Consider the following 15881-nt stretch of genomic DNA (forward strand, 5'->3'; position numbering starts at 1 on the left):
CCACCTGCAAAACCACTCCTTTATTGGGGGTGTCTTGCTAATTGCCTATAATTTCCACCTGTTGTCTATTCCATTTGCACAACAGCATGTGAAATGTATTGTCAATCAGTGTTGCTTCCTAAGTGGACAGTTTGATTTCACAGAAGAGTGATTGACTTGGAGTTACATTGTGCTGTTTAAGTGTTCCCTTTATTTTTGTTGAGCAGTGTATATCAACGTTAACTGTGCATTGATGAGACGTTACGTCTAAGTAGACAGATTAGACACAACAGTTCAGTAGCAAAGCTTTATTGACATGAATCATTATTGGTTATCATTGCTATTGTTAGGGTTGAACTGGCTATTTGAATGCATAACCTTTATAATACACTGGGGAAGCTATGCTACAATATTAAGTATATGAACTGCGAGTAAATCAACTGAAGACAAGAAGAACTACAACCGGCAACAGGAAGTGCGTCACGACGCTGGGATCAGCCTTCACGCCGACGACAGGAGGAGCAAGTTTTAACCACGCTCCTCCTCTCTCGGACAGGCCAGCATTGAGCGGGAACTATCTCTGTTAGAGTATAAAAGAGAGAACAATAGGATGTGTCGCTCTCTTCTCTGTTTTTCCCTGCGAGGTAAAACAGCGAGACCGTATATATATGAACCACACATATACCACACACGTGTTTGCATTAATTAAAGTACAGCTAAATCAGAAGTTACTATGTGCTGACTATTTTGTTCTGTTACCAGAAACGAACTGTCGCGACATTAACACTACCAATGGATCTGCATCTGCCAGTAATGAAACAGAGAGGTGCAACAGAAGGACAATAAAGTCAGGTCACAACAGCAGCCAAACCCCTTCAGTACAAAACCAGAGGTCTCCCTAAACCTAAACAATGTCATGAGTCAAATATGGAATCACAGTCATTTCTTCTAAAGTGGTGACATGGTCCTAAATGAACGATTGACATTATTAGTCGCTGTAAGTCGCTCTGGATAAGAGCGTCTGCTAAATGACTTAAATGTAAATGTAAATGCAAATTAGAAACACTTGTGATAAATATCCCACCTCAGTATCTTCAGTTTACAGTGTGGATTCATAAACCCAGTGGACTTCCTCTCCACCCCGGTGTCTGTCAGTTTGTTGTAGCTGAGATCCAGCTCTGTCAGACGGCTGTTCTCCGACACCAGAGATGAGCCAAACGTATCATAGCAGGCTTGTCCTTACCTTCACTCCCAGGTTAAACGCAGAGTATGTAGTATTGGTAAGGGTCATTGGACTTTTTAATTATGTGACATAATGGTTAGAAAAGACCTCGATGGATATTTTGTCTTATTCACAGATTTCTAATTATGCCCTTCCCAAAACTACATACTCAAGCTTTAATAAGGGTTGCCTACTCAAGTTGAGTAAATGCCAGACATTTCCAAACATCCAAAGTAGCATTACTTCCTCAACAATGTGTCCATTTCAGTTCATACTGAATCATTTTCAAACACTTAAGGTGTAAAACACAAGAAAAGAGTCTACCCCAGTGACAAACCAAACTTACTTGAGCAGTTCACAATTGACTAAAATAACTGAAATGTTTGCCCAGGAGGAACTAGTCTATAGTTGTTAAAAGTCCATTATCTTCCTGAGCAGAGTACAGACGTACATTAATTGTGTCTCTTCTTCTCCACTACTTTGTGTTTTCTTGCTGACGACCTCTGCTGTGGCGGTCATCGAGCCTGTGGATGGATTGATTCCAGCAAAACATCTGTGAAAACAAAGAGCACATCCAAGCAACATTTTAGAAAGATGATTATGTCCCCTGATGTCTTCAATAGTGTCTGAAGTGCTCTGCATTACCTCTGTACATTGTCCCCAGTTCAAATAATTCCTTCACATTATGTGTTTATGCTCTGACAAAGGAGCCTTTCAAATGTATCAACATATCTTGATTCAATGAACCTGCCAAACCAAGCTGTGATACAAAACGCCTCAGTTTAAAGTCCCTCCTCCAATGGCATTCTCCCCAGGAAGAAGCATATTTTTGTTTACCTTTGGATGAACTCTAAGTTGCGTGAAGCCTCCTCCTCGGTACTGCAGATTGAAGGTGTAGAATGAGGCAAAGAAAAAGCTGCCAGCGCTGCCACAAAGTTGGAATGGGCCGACATCATGACCCTCTTCTCCATGCTTATCATCCATTTGGCAGCAGCCATTGTGTCACCTGAAATCAGATCACATTTATGTTTCACAATTACCTCTGTGAAACATTGCTATTGTAAGGACCTGTCTAAAAACAATTTCTCACACAGAAAATCTTATTGGATATACTACCTTGAACAATCAGTCTTGGTGAGTCCGGCAGGGGAATTAATCCCTCCACATCTGTGGCTGTGGCTGACACCTGAAAGATATAAAACAACTAATACTATAACTGTCAATTCACATATTTTGAACATTTGGCACATCATCATTTTAAACTTCTAAAATACAAAGACAATTCTTATCTTATGCATAAGATGCAGATGAATGTAAAAGTCACCTTGGCCTGTAGGAGTGCATCCGCCCTTCCTTTGAAATGGACCATCAGCAGGAGGACAACACAAGGCCAACTGCATTCGCTCCATCCTTTTCAAACCTTGTGTGTGAAAAGGTACGGCCACTTACTCCTCAGCTCGGCTATCTTAGGTGCTGGGCTAGCGTTGATGGCACAGCGCTGTAAGTAAAATATTGCTTGCATGAGCTGCTAGAATTGTCCTCTGTTACCTTCTGCTGGCCCATCTCTGGAATAAAGCTGCTCCATTTCCTTACGGTTTGCCTCCAAAGTTTCTTCTGTGGGAAAGTCAGGCTGCCATCTTACACAGCCGTATTTGTCAGTTGGCCCTCTTGCACTGACTACAGTCGATGAGCCTGAGAGTGTTTCTCTTTCTTAGCCGTACCAAATCAAATATCAAATCAAATTTTATTGGTCACATACACATGGTTAGCAGATATTAATGCGAGTGTAGCGAAATGCTTGTGCTTCTAGTTCCGACAAAGCAGTAATATCTAACAAGTAATCTAACAATTCCCCAACAACTACCTATTACACACAAATCTAAAGGGTTGAATGAGAATATGTACATATAAGTATATGGATGAGCAATGGCCAATCAGCATAGGCAAGATGCAGTAGATGGTATAAAATACAGTACATACATGTGATATGAGTCATGTAAGATATGTAAACATTATTATAGTGGCATTGTTAAAAGTGACTAGTGATCCATTTATTAAGAGGTTCATTGTCACAGGTGTCAAATGGAGTAGCAGCGTGTTTAGTGCTCATCTTGAAGTTTAATGAAGAAATAGAACACTTTACAAAAGAAACAAAATGACAGCCAACAGTTCCGTCAGGTTTCCAAACTACTAAACGGAAAACAACTACCCACACATGAAAAACAGGCTGCCTAAGTATGGCTTCCAATCAGAGACAACGATAGACAGCTGTCTCTGATTGGAAACCATACCTGGCCCGAAACATAGAAATAGAAATCTAGAAAAACCCCACATAGAAACAGAAAACCCCAAATCACCCAAAACAACCACCTGTCACACCCTGACCACTCCATAAAGGAAAAATGACCTCTTACCAGGGTCAGGACGTGACATTAATTTAATTCACAAACGAGGTATCGTTCAACTCGATCAAACAGTGAAAGAGATTGATGCACCTCTCTGGGGAAGGATATTGTCTTTCATCTGAAAGCCTATCTTTGATGTACTGGATGGTCTTCTGGATGCTCTCTTTGGCTCCTTCTGTCTGGAGCTGTAGGCTTTTCAAGAGTATCTGATTGGACTCCAGTGAGATGCCCAGAAGGAAGCGGAGGAAGAGGTCTAAGTGACCGGTCTCGCTGTTCAAAGATTCAGCCACCGCACACCTCTGCAAGTCATGCAATGTTTTCTGCTGCTGCTGAGAACTGCTGTGTTGTGGCATGTAGTCTTCGTCCTCGCTCCAGCTATCATCCCTGTAGCCCTCATCACTGTAGCCCTCATCACTGCAGTCATCATCCCAGGAGTCATCATCCCTGCAGTCATCATCCCTGCAGTCATCATCCCTGCAGTCATCATCCCTGTCTCCAAAATATGTGTCCCCAGAATCACTGTAATTTGTTCTTGGTAGCTCTTGGTAGTCTCTTAAACGAAATGGGTTGACATTTTCACTGGCATATGAGAAAGCAACATAGAGTGCTGCAAAAAACTCTTGAATGGTGAGATGCACAAAGCTGTACATCTTTGCTTGAAACATAGGGTCCTCCTCTCTGAAGATCTCTGTGCACATCCCTGAGAGCAAGAAGGCTTCGTTGACATCAATGCTACACTCTCTCAAATAGTCTTCAGAAAACACCCAATTGCTCTTTTCCAAGTTTTGGAAGGCTAGTTTTCCAAGCTTCAGAATGATCTGTACGTCAGACTCTGACAGATTACGAGGATCTGGTTCGTTTTTCCCATTATATTTCTTGTTCTTCATGTTTGTCAGAGTGAGTAGGAAGCGAATGTACATCTCAGTCAGAGGGACTTTTCCATGGTCATTTTCCCTCAACATTTTTCCAAAAACCATGGCAGCAATCCAACAGAAGACCGGTATGTGGCACATGATGTGGAGGCTTCTTGGTGTCTTTATGTGGGAGATGATTTTGCTGGCCAGGTTCTCATCATCACTGAATCTCTTCTTGAAGTATTCTTCTTTCTGTGGGTCGTTGAATCCTCGAACTTCAGTGACACGGTCAAAACAGTCAGAGGGTATCTTATCAACTGCTGCTGGTCGGGAGGTTATCCAGAGGAGAGCAGAAGGAAGCAGATTCCCCTTGATGAGGTTTGTCAGCAGCACGTCCACTGATGTTGTCTTGGTTACATTAGACAACCTCTTGTTGTCACGGAAACACAGAGGAAGTTGGCTTTCATCGAGGCCATCCAAGATGAACATGACTTTACCGCTGACCACCTTCTTTGCATCCTTCATATCTGTTAGATCAGGGTGGAAGTCACTCAGGAGTTCCAATAGATTGCAGTCATCTTTGATCAAATTCAAGTCCCTAAATGGAAGTGCGAAGACAAAATCTACATCCTGATTGGCTATTCCTTCTGCCCAGTCAAGGATGAACTTCTGCACTGAGACTGTTTTTCCGATGCCAGCGATTCCCTTCGTCAGCACAGTTCTGACGGGTACCTCTTGTTTGGATTGGGATTTGTCATTATGTTCCTCTGTCTTAGGGTCTAAAGATCTAAACATGTCATTGCAGTTGATTGCATGGTCTTGAAATGCTTTGGTCTGAGCCGTATCATCAATCTGCCATACCTCATGCTCCTTATTAACCCCTTCACTCTCCCCAGCTGTGATGTAGAGCTCTGTGTAGATCTTGTCAAGCAATGTTGGGTTTCCCCGTTTTCCAAGCCCCTCAAAGATGCTCCCAAACTTCTTCTTCATGTTGGACTTGTGTTTGTCCTTGACTTTTGGCAGCTCTTCATCTAATGAGGAAAGAAAATTGATAGTGTCGTTGGATGTATAAAGTATCTTTACTTCAGTGTTTTTATCTGCAGTATTCAGTAACGTAACAAACACAATACCTTCAGTTACTGGTTTCAAAGTCCAATTTCCTTTATGGGCGTACTTTATGAGTGTGTGTGTGTGTGTGTGTGTGTGTGTGTGTGTGTGTGTGTGTGTGTGTGTGTGTGTGTGTGTGTGTGTGTGTTAGTCTACAATTGGTACATCCATTTTTGGACTTTAAAATTAATTATATACTGTATACCCATTAATTCTTGAAGAATACAACTTACAAATACCTCATTAGCTTAGTTCAACTGTCGTACCCTTTCAGAACACAAAATATTAGCTTAATTGTATAGTATTATTTGACAGGGACACTGCATATTAACTAATCAACATTTCTGTAATAATTGGTCTTGTTTTTGTGGAGCTACAAAAATAACAATAAAGAATTGTCTTACCAGCACCATGCGAAGCCATAGTAACACTGATCTGTTGATAAACTGAACCTTCGACATTGCAGCCAACAAGTTGGGGTGCAGCGACAACAGAACCACCCTGAGCCATAATGGAGGACAGTGGATGAGCGGGTTGAGCCATGATGGAGGACAGTGTAGGGGCAGGTTGAGCCATGATGGAGGACGGTGTAGGGGCAGGTTGAGACATGATGGAGGACAGTGTAGGGGCAGGTTGAGACGTAATGGAGGATGAAGGACCAGAATGCTGGGCTGGAGCGAGAGACTGAGGAGTCTGATCCATGATATCAGACAGTCAGTGTCCTCCCATAAGAGAGACAGAGAGACAACATAAGGAGTAAGTTTAACAACCAAAACAAAAACATTTGAGTATGCTAATAGGTTCTTAGCTTATTGGTCATGACAAGGTAAGATAATTGTAAATATTTATTTATTTATGTCCTATATTTCATTCGATGAAATGACTTCAAATCTTACAGACTGCTAGTGGCTTTATCATAACACATAGGGACCTGCAGTACAGGCTAGTGGCTTTATCATAACACACAGGGACCTGCAGTACAGGCTAGTGGCTTTATCATAACACACAGGGACCTGCAGTACAGGCTAGTGGCTTTATCATAACACACAGGGACCTGCAGTACAGGCTAGTGGCTTTATCATAACACACAGGGACCTGCAGTACAGGCTAGTGGCTTTATCATAACACACAGGGACCTGCAGTACAGGCTAGTGGCTTTATCATAACACACAGGGACCTGCAGTACAGGCTAGTGGCTTTATCATAACACACAGTGACCTGCAGTACAGGCTAGTGGCTTTATCATAACACACAGGGACCTGCAGTACAGGCTAGTGGCTTTATCATAACACACAGGGACCTGCAGTACAGGCTAGTGGCTTTATCATAACACACAGGGACCTGCAGTACAGGCTAGTGGCTTTATCATAACACACAGGAACCTGCAGTACAGGCTAGTGGCTTTATCATAACACACAGGGACCTGCAGTACAGGCTAGTGGCTTTATCATAACACACAGGGACCTGCAGTACAGGCTAGTGGCTTTATCATAACACACAGGGACCTGCAGTACAGGCTAGCCTTTATCATCATGGTTTTCTAGACTCGGTCCAAGGTACCTAAAGGGGTGCACGTTTTTCCCCTCGCAAAAGGCTCCTGAACAGCTTCTGCCCCCAAACCATAAGACTGCTGAACAGTTAATCAAATGACTACCCGGACTATTTGCATTGAACCCCTTTTTATTTGCACTGACTCTACCCACACACTGACTGGACTCTACCCACACACTGACTGGACTCTACCCACACACTGACTGGACTCTACACACACACACACACACACACACACACACACACCACACACACACACACACACACACACACACACACACACACTAAACATGCTCACACACACACAAAACACACAGACACATATAGACACTCTTTCACACGCTTCACACACGCTGCTGCTACTGTGTTTATTTTCTATCCTGATTGCCTAGTCACTTTTACCCCTACCTACATGTACATAGTACCTCAATTTCCTCAACGACCTCGTACCTGCCCCTACCTACATGTACATAGTACCTCAATTACCTCAACGACCTCGTACCTGTGAGCATTGACTCGGTACCAGTATATAGCCTAGTTATTGTTATTTTATTGTGTTACTATTTATTTATTTATTTTTTGCTAATGTTCTTACTTTTTAACTCTGCATTGTTGTGAAAGGGCTTGTAAGTAAGCATTTCACCGTAATGTCTACACCTGATTATAAATGTATATTTCCGGGTCCGTACGGGAGTTGCAGCGATGAGACAAGACTGTAACTACCAATTAGATACCACGAAATTGTGGAGAAAAAGTTTAGTCAGTTTCGCCAATTTGGTCATATCCAATTGGTAGTTACAGTCTTGTCCCGTCGCTGCAACTCCCATACAGACTCGGTAGAGGCGAAGGTCGAGAGCCGTGTGTCCTCCGAAACACAACCCCGCCGCACCGCACCACTTCTTGACACAACGCCCGCTTAACCCAGATGCCAGACGCACCAATGTGTCGGAGGAAACACCGTACACCTGGCGACCGTGTCAGTGTGCATGCGCCCAGCCCGCCACAGGTGTCGCTAGAGCGCGATGGGACAAGGACATCCCGGCCGGTCAAACCCTCCCCTACCCCGGACGACACTGGGCCAATTGTGTGTCGCCTCGTGGGCGAGGAATTAAAAAAAATAATAATAGGTGTCCCTTTGATAAGAGATGTCAAGGAAATAACGAAGATACATTACAGATAAAACGTATCGCTGCTCATCGGCCATGGGACAAACATTACACAACAAGTTGGAAATCACAAATTCAACAGTGGCTAACTGCAAGCATTGCAACTGGGGAGTCGGAAATAAACAAGCTCAAACTGGCAAAATTCGTTTTAAATGATCATCCAATTTGGAATTGTAAACCCGGGCTCTTTCTCTTTCTTTGATGACAAAATTTGTCCACGAAGGACTGCCGCGCCACCTTCCTGTTCAAGTGAGCACAGCACAACAAGGTGAGTCCAAAAATGTATTCTATGCTGCTGCATAAATGATGTAATATGCCAGGGAGATGTGTACACTGTAGCTAAGAAAGTAATACTAAGTGTATGTAGTGTAGTAAGATGTTAGTAGCCCATGTGCCTCACCCTAATAATTTGGTCTATTTTCACCTCTTAATTTCACCTAATGTTACTGTTCTGACTCGGTGATGCACATGTATAACCTGTTTTTGAGAAATGTAATAATCTAATATTGTAAGAGCTTTCATTGTCTGTTTGTATGCCCCTTTATTTATCCTATGGTTCTGACTTGGTGTACAGGGAGAAAACTGTAAGAACCACCCATGTTCTGAATACTGACGCTGTACATTTCAAAAGTGCTTAACAAATAGTTATATTAACTACGTCCGTCGTCGCTCGCTCATTAATGTCTTAATCGAAATTACAGATTGCCTCTTATCTGCTTGTCGTCCCCTTATGCCATAGTTTGTACATCTTAATTGTCAGTAGAAACCACATTTGTTTAAGCAAGTCAGCCAAATCAGCTACCTACATGTACATAGTACCACGATTACCTCAACGACCTCATACCTGCCCCTACCTACATGTACCTCAATTACCTATGTTTTTATGTTTTTTTTAAAAGGCAGTAAATGAGGCTGAATGTTTCGCTGCCAGACAAGGCTCTGCTGATAGCCAAGTGTAACAGTGGTAAGGTGTTGGGACTGCTGTTGGGACTCTGTTATTGGTACGGCTTTATGTAGGCCCTAACAGTTTGTGGGCACCATTTGTCACCGTTATAGTGCAATTCATGTATTGTTTAGTGTATTGGTTTTACTGACATGCATCCCAAATATTTAGTTTTTTTGCCCCACCAAGATTTACATGCTAAAATCGCCACTGTCCACAACAAGTCAATTTGATCGGGGGAAATGCGTATATTGTTTTTATGCAGATATTACAATATTCACATTAAAATCTGTCTCCAATTTGATGGAAACCTAGCTTATGTTTCCATTAACTTGTCCAGCGATTTTTTTGGGCAACATTTAGAAAGTTTGAATAGAAAACAGATTCGACAATTGCCTGCTAGGGTGTGTATCCAATTAACTATCTTGTCTAAATAAAAATAGCTTTGCGTAATGACATAATAAAATGAGCATTAATGAATTGGCGATAGTCTGTATGCCCTCCCACCTATCTGTTTCATGTCTCAGGTAGCCTGTCTGCCCTCCCACCTATCTGTTTCATGTCTCAGGTAGCCTGTCTGCCCTCCCTCCTATCTGTTTAATGTCTCAGGTAGCCTGTCTGCCCTCCCTCCTATCTGTTTCATGTCTCAGGTAGCCTGTCTGCCCTCCCACCTATCTGTTTCATGTCTCAGGTAGCCTGTCTGCCCTCCCTCCTATCTGTTTCATGTCTCAGGTAGCTCGCAAAAGCCAGCATAGATAGAATGCAATAATTGACTAATATTTGCCATATTCTAATAATCCTCATACGTATCACCACGGTGCCATGGTGAAACGTGCACTCCAGTAGATCTTGAATAATTGAATGGTGAAACTTGCCAGCCAACCAGAAAAGCAAGGCAAGGCATTTCAGGCATTCTTTAAAGTCAGGACAATCCTTGTCCTGCAAATAAATATTATTTGTCATAGTTTGAAGTGGTGCTTATAGTCACGTGATGACATCACATGCCCTACGTACCTACACAAGTAGCCTATTCTGTAATTATCATTTATTCAAGAAACATCGTTTCCATCATAATTTGTCACAATAAAGAAAGTCCGACAAAAGAAAAATCCACACCTGTCGATCTTATGAAAACGTCTCCTATATCTGCCGTTTCCATTACACATGACGCAATGATTATAATTTTTTGGTCCGATATTGCTTTTGTCGATAGTCCATATACACCTGCCTAGAGAAGAGATACACTGTATACATTATGGCATAAGTAGACTAAGTCTTTCCTCCTACCTAAAGATGAAGAAGAAAAAAGATTCACCTGATAATTGTTTCTTCGTCTGGTATTCTTCTGATGGTCTTTAGTTTTTACTTCCTTGTTGAGCGCTATTTGCGAATTTTGAAGTTAACGTCAAAGTTACTTACTCTTTTTGTGGGACATTAACCGATAATAGCCTCGTTCTCGTATTTGTCTATAGCCTATTTAAATAGGTCAACAATAGCCCTATCTATGACGTTAATGAATATAATAGACCCTTAAATAAGAAGAATTGGAAACGGCTATATGCCTATATGCTAGTCAGTATATCATAAGAACCCGCCCCTTCTCTGTTACTGCGACTCGTTCTCATGTGCGATTTGGTCGCTGGACTATGGGGCGTGATTCATGCCAGAATTAAGCCTCGTGAAGCTACTGATCCCTCTCACCAAGTCACCTAAAGTCTTCCTAGCGCCATAAAATAACTCCATGAATTAACATGGACTGTCAATGGAGACAAGTTTGTTTCTAAGGCGTCAAACTGCCGACTCGTTCACGTCACGTGACACGTACACGTCATGTAGACATAGTGTTCATGTCGCGTAACATGTCACGTGTCAGTTTGTGTGTAAGTTTATTATGAATGATCTTACCATGAACGCCTTAAAAATGTCTACCTTTTAGGTGTTAGTTTAACCTGTTTGGGATAGGGGGCAGTATTTTCACGGCTGGATGAAAAAAACTTACCGATTTAAACTGGTTTCTACTCTTGCCCAGAAACGAGAATATGCATATTATTAGTATATTTGGATAGAAAACACTCTAAAGTTTCTAAAACTGTTTGAATGGTGTCTGTGAGTATAACAGAACTCATATGGCAGGCAAAAACCTGAGAAGATTCCAAGCAGGAAGTGGCCTGTCTGCGAATTTGTAGTTCTTCTTTCTAGTCCCTTTCGAAACAACAGTATCTGAGCTGTTACGTGGCACTTTCTAAGGCTTCCATTGGCTCTCTAAAGCCTTCAGAATGCGGATTGAGGCGTCTCCTGTCTCTGGGCAGAGTATGGTAGCTCAGTTTGTCAGTGGTCTGCCTGGTGACTAAGAGATTGGAGATGCGCGGTCCTGCAACCATGCTGTTTTTTCTTTTCGTCTTTGAATGAATACACTATTGTAAGGTTGGAATATTATCGCTATTTTACGAGAAAAATACCATAAAAAATAGATTTTAAACAGCGTTTGACATGCTTCTAATTACGGTAAAGGAACATTTTGAATTTTTTTTGTCTCGATATGCGCTCACGCGTTACCCTTTGGATAGTGACCTGAACGCACAAACAAAACGGAGGTATTTGGACATAACTATGGATTATTTGGAACAAAAACAACATTTGTTGTGGAAGTAGCAGTCCTGGGAGTGCATTCTGACGAAGATCAGCAAAGGTAATACCATTTTCGTTTTGTTCTGAACAGTCATCCAATTTGGAATCTCTGGCATCATTCTCTGACCTGAAAATCACTGATGTCATGATTTGACCTAGTTTTCTCCCCATTTCCCAGTTTACCGGATTAACAGATGCAATTCTTCATAGAGATGTTTTATGGATAAAATGATGAGACAGAGAAAGGTTTGTTTTCAGAACTAGTCATTCTCCATCATGAAGAAGAAATGTGAAATATCTCACTAACTCACTTCATTGACGTCACAGCTCCCCTAGCGGCAGTAATTATATACATACATTAACTGCAAATACCTGGGAGGCAAAATAAACAAAATAAAACATAGAAAATATGACCATACATATGTGTGTCACATACACATGGCATATGCTTGAGTACCACTTTGACATCTCTGATCTGCTTGCCTCAATAAATTAATAATAGAACATTGGTAGCCAGGATTAGCTATTTCAAATCAAATCAAACTTTATCACATGTGCCGAATACAACAAGTGTAGACCTTACCGTGAAATGCTTACTTACAAGCCCTTAACCTCTTACATCTAGACGTTCCGCTAGCGGAACACCTGCTCCAATATCCAATGATAGGCGTGGCGCGAATTACAAATTCCTCAAAAATACAAAAACTTCAATTTTTCAAACATATGACTATTTCACAGCATTTTAAAGACAAGACTCTCCTTTATCTAACCACACTGTCCGATTTCAAAAAGGCTTTACAACGAAAGCAAAACATTAGATTATGTCGGCAGAGTACCAAGCCAGAAATAATCAGACACCCATTTTTCAAGCTAGCATATAATGTCACAAAAACCCAGAAGACAGCTAAATGCAGCACTAACCTTTGATGATCTTCATCAGATGACACACCTAGGACATTATGTTATACAATACATGCATGTTTTGTTCAATCAAGTTCATATTTATATCAAAAAACAGCTTTTTACATTAGCATGTGACGTTCAGAACTAGCATACTTCCGGGGAATTTGCTAACAATTTACTAAATTACTCACGATAAACGTTCACAAAAAGCATAACAATTTTTTAAAGAATTATAGATACAGAACTCCTCTATGCACTCGATATGTCCGATTTTAAAATAGCTTTTTGGTGAAAGCACATTTTGCAATATTCTAAGTACATAGCCCAGCCATCACGGGCTAGCTATTTAGACACCCGGCAAGTTTAGCACTCACCAATATCAGATTTACTATTATAAAAGTTTGATTACCTTTTGTTGTCTTCGTCAGAATGCACTCCCAGGACTGCTACTTCAATAACAAATGTTGGTTTGGTCCAAAATAATCCATCGTTATATCCGAATAGCGGTGTTTTGTTCGTGCGTCCCAGACACTATCCGAATGGTAAAGAAGGGTCGCGCGCATGGCGCAATTCGTGACAAAAAATTCTAAATATTCCATTACCGTACTTCGAAGCATGTCACCCGCTGTTTAAAATCAATTTTTATGCAATTTATCTCGTAAAAAAAGCGATAATATTCCGACCGGGAATCTCCTTTTCGGCAAACAGAGGAAAAATCACAAAGACGGGGGCGGCCAGGGCACGCGCCTAAGCCCACAGTCCCTTGATCGGCCACTTGAGAAAGATGATAATGTGTTTCAGCCTAGGGCTGGGATGACGACATTCTGTTTTTTCCCGGGCTCTGAGCGCCCATGGAAGACGTAGGAAGTGTCACGTTAGAGCAGAGATCCTTTGTAAAAGATAGAGATGGCAAAGAAGTTCAAGAAATGGTCAGACAGGCCACTTCCTGTAAAGGAATCTCTCAGGTTTTGACCTGCCATTTGAGTTCTGTTATACTCACAGACACCATTCAAACAGTTTTAGAAACTTTGGTGTTTTCTATCCAAAGCCAATAATTATATGCATATTCTAGTTACTGGGCAGGAGTAGTAACCAGATTAAATCGGGTACGTTTTTTATCCAGCCGTGAAAATACTGCCCCCTAGCCATAACAGATTAACCAACAGTGCAGTTCAAGAAAAGTTTAAGAAAATATTTACCAAATAAACTAAAGTAAAAAAAAAAAAAAAAAATATATATATATATATATATATATATATATATATATATATATATATATATAATAAAAAGTAACACAATAACAAAACAATAATGAGTCTATATAAAGGCCGTATCGGTACCGAGTCAGTGTGCAGGGGGTACAGGTTAGTTGAGGTAATTTGTACATTTAGGTAGGGGTGAAGTGACTGCATAGATAATAAACAGAGAGTAGTAGCATTGTACAAAACAAATGGGGTGGTCAATGTAGCAGCAGTGTATCTAGTCTCCTAATAATTGCATAACAGTGCAAGTTAGACACGTCATCTTTTGTTTGCATGTTTTTTAATCTTTTTTTAATTTAACCTTTATTTAACATTATTATTCTACTTTAACCAGGCAAGTCAGTTAAGAACAACTTCTTATTTACAATGACAGCCTACCCCAGCAAAACTCGGACGATGCTGGGCCAATTGTGTGCTGCCCTATGGGACTCCCAATCACGGCTGGTTGTGATACAGCCTGGAAACAAACCAGGGTCTGTAGTGGTGCCTCTAGTCCTGAGATGCAGTGCCTTAGACCGCTGAGCCCCTCGGGAGTCCCAAGCATGTCTTTTTTCTTGGTCCTGTCAATGTTGAGTGATCACACATGCCTCAGCACACATAGGCTACTTTGCCTGCTTGCAAATGTGTGCTAACAGTGGGGATGTTTCATAGTATTTCTGATTATCTTAACTCACCACCACCAATGAATTTTATTTTTCACAGATATCCACGGAACCACGACTGCAATAGAGGCCTACACTCAGATAAAAAGGTGCTATCTACAAACTAACAGGATTCTTCCCCTGTCCCCATAGGAGAACCCTTTTTGGTTCCAGGTAGAACACTTTCTGTGTCTAGGTAGAACCCTTTTGGGCTCCATTTCACAGAGGGTTCTACATGGAATCAAAAAGACTTCTACCTGGATCCAAAAGGTTTTCTCCTTTGGTGACAGCCAAAGAACCCTGTTGGAACCCCTTTCTCAAAGAGTGTACTCAACAAGTTTAACCTGTTAAGTTTACACCATTTGATTCTGTACTCAAACATCTGCCTGCTATTCAAGATAACACGCAACACAACACCACCACTTTTGAAGGTTTTCGTCAACCTCTGCTCAGACTTAAATCGCAGTGTTCCAAGAACCTCCACCAGGGGTGACTGTGGTATCCTCAAACTGACAAAAAGGAGACACCCCACACTCATTTTAGATCCGAAGGGGGTCTTTATTTTCATACTGTATGCTCTCACTCTCATCACTATCGCCTTTGCCATCTTCTCAAGTCTTTACTTGGAACTCCATCCATCCACACACACACACACACACACACACCACACACACACACACACACACACACACACACACACACACACACACACACACACACACACACACACACACACACACACACACACACACTATAGCATCTTGCATACATTTCTCACATTTTAGGCATCCAGCTGAGGCCTTGGATGGATCATGTTACACTGACATGGGCACAGGGGTATATGTACAGTCATTTGTAGTGTGGTGGCAAAGTAGTTGAACAGGAGAAGAGGATGTGGTTACTTGTGGTTGCCATAGTTCAACAGCTGAAAAGCCGTCATTAACATTCTCCCAGAGATAGCAATATATTCAGTATTCACTGAATGAAGTAGCCTACCCATCCGCATTTACAATTGTACTCATCAATGAAATAAATGATACTATAGCACATTCAATTACGTTATTATAGTAGACTATAGACTACTCCTGTATCTACCTTGTACAATAACGTAATCATTGAATGAAATAGCGTACCCATCCACATTTACAATTTAATTGATCAATTAGATAAATAATACTAGCACATACAGTTACATTGTTGTAGAATAGGCTACTACTGTA

General features: G+C 41.3%; 1 protein-coding gene across 2 annotated transcripts; it reads right to left on the minus strand.

The window, feature by feature from the left end:
• Window positions 1-272: 272 nt before the first annotated feature.
• On the minus strand, window positions 273-10841 carry LOC106597840 (NACHT, LRR and PYD domains-containing protein 3). Of its 2 annotated transcripts, none has more exons than XM_082958598.1 (6): window positions 10543-10841; window positions 5972-6260; window positions 2526-5491; window positions 2318-2387; window positions 2039-2207; window positions 273-1754 (listed from the first exon to the last, which is right to left on the minus strand). In XM_082958598.1, exons 2-3 carry the CDS (start codon window positions 6174-6176, stop codon window positions 3639-3641), a joined length of 2058 nt encoding a protein of 685 aa, XP_082814724.1. In that variant the 5' UTR covers window positions 6177-6260; window positions 10543-10841; the 3' UTR covers window positions 273-1754; window positions 2039-2207; window positions 2318-2387; window positions 2526-3638. The 2 variants fall into 2 exon arrangements, with proteins under 2 accessions (XP_082814724.1, XP_082814723.1); XM_082958597.1 differs by having other exon boundaries at window positions 5972-6289; window positions 10543-10824.
• Between the last annotated feature and the right edge of the window lie 5040 nt (window positions 10842-15881).

Source organism: Salmo salar, chromosome 12, assembly GCF_965601325.2.
Source record: "Salmo salar chromosome 12, fSalSal1, whole genome shotgun sequence".
Lineage (NCBI taxonomy): Eukaryota > Metazoa > Chordata > Actinopteri > Salmoniformes > Salmonidae > Salmo > Salmo salar.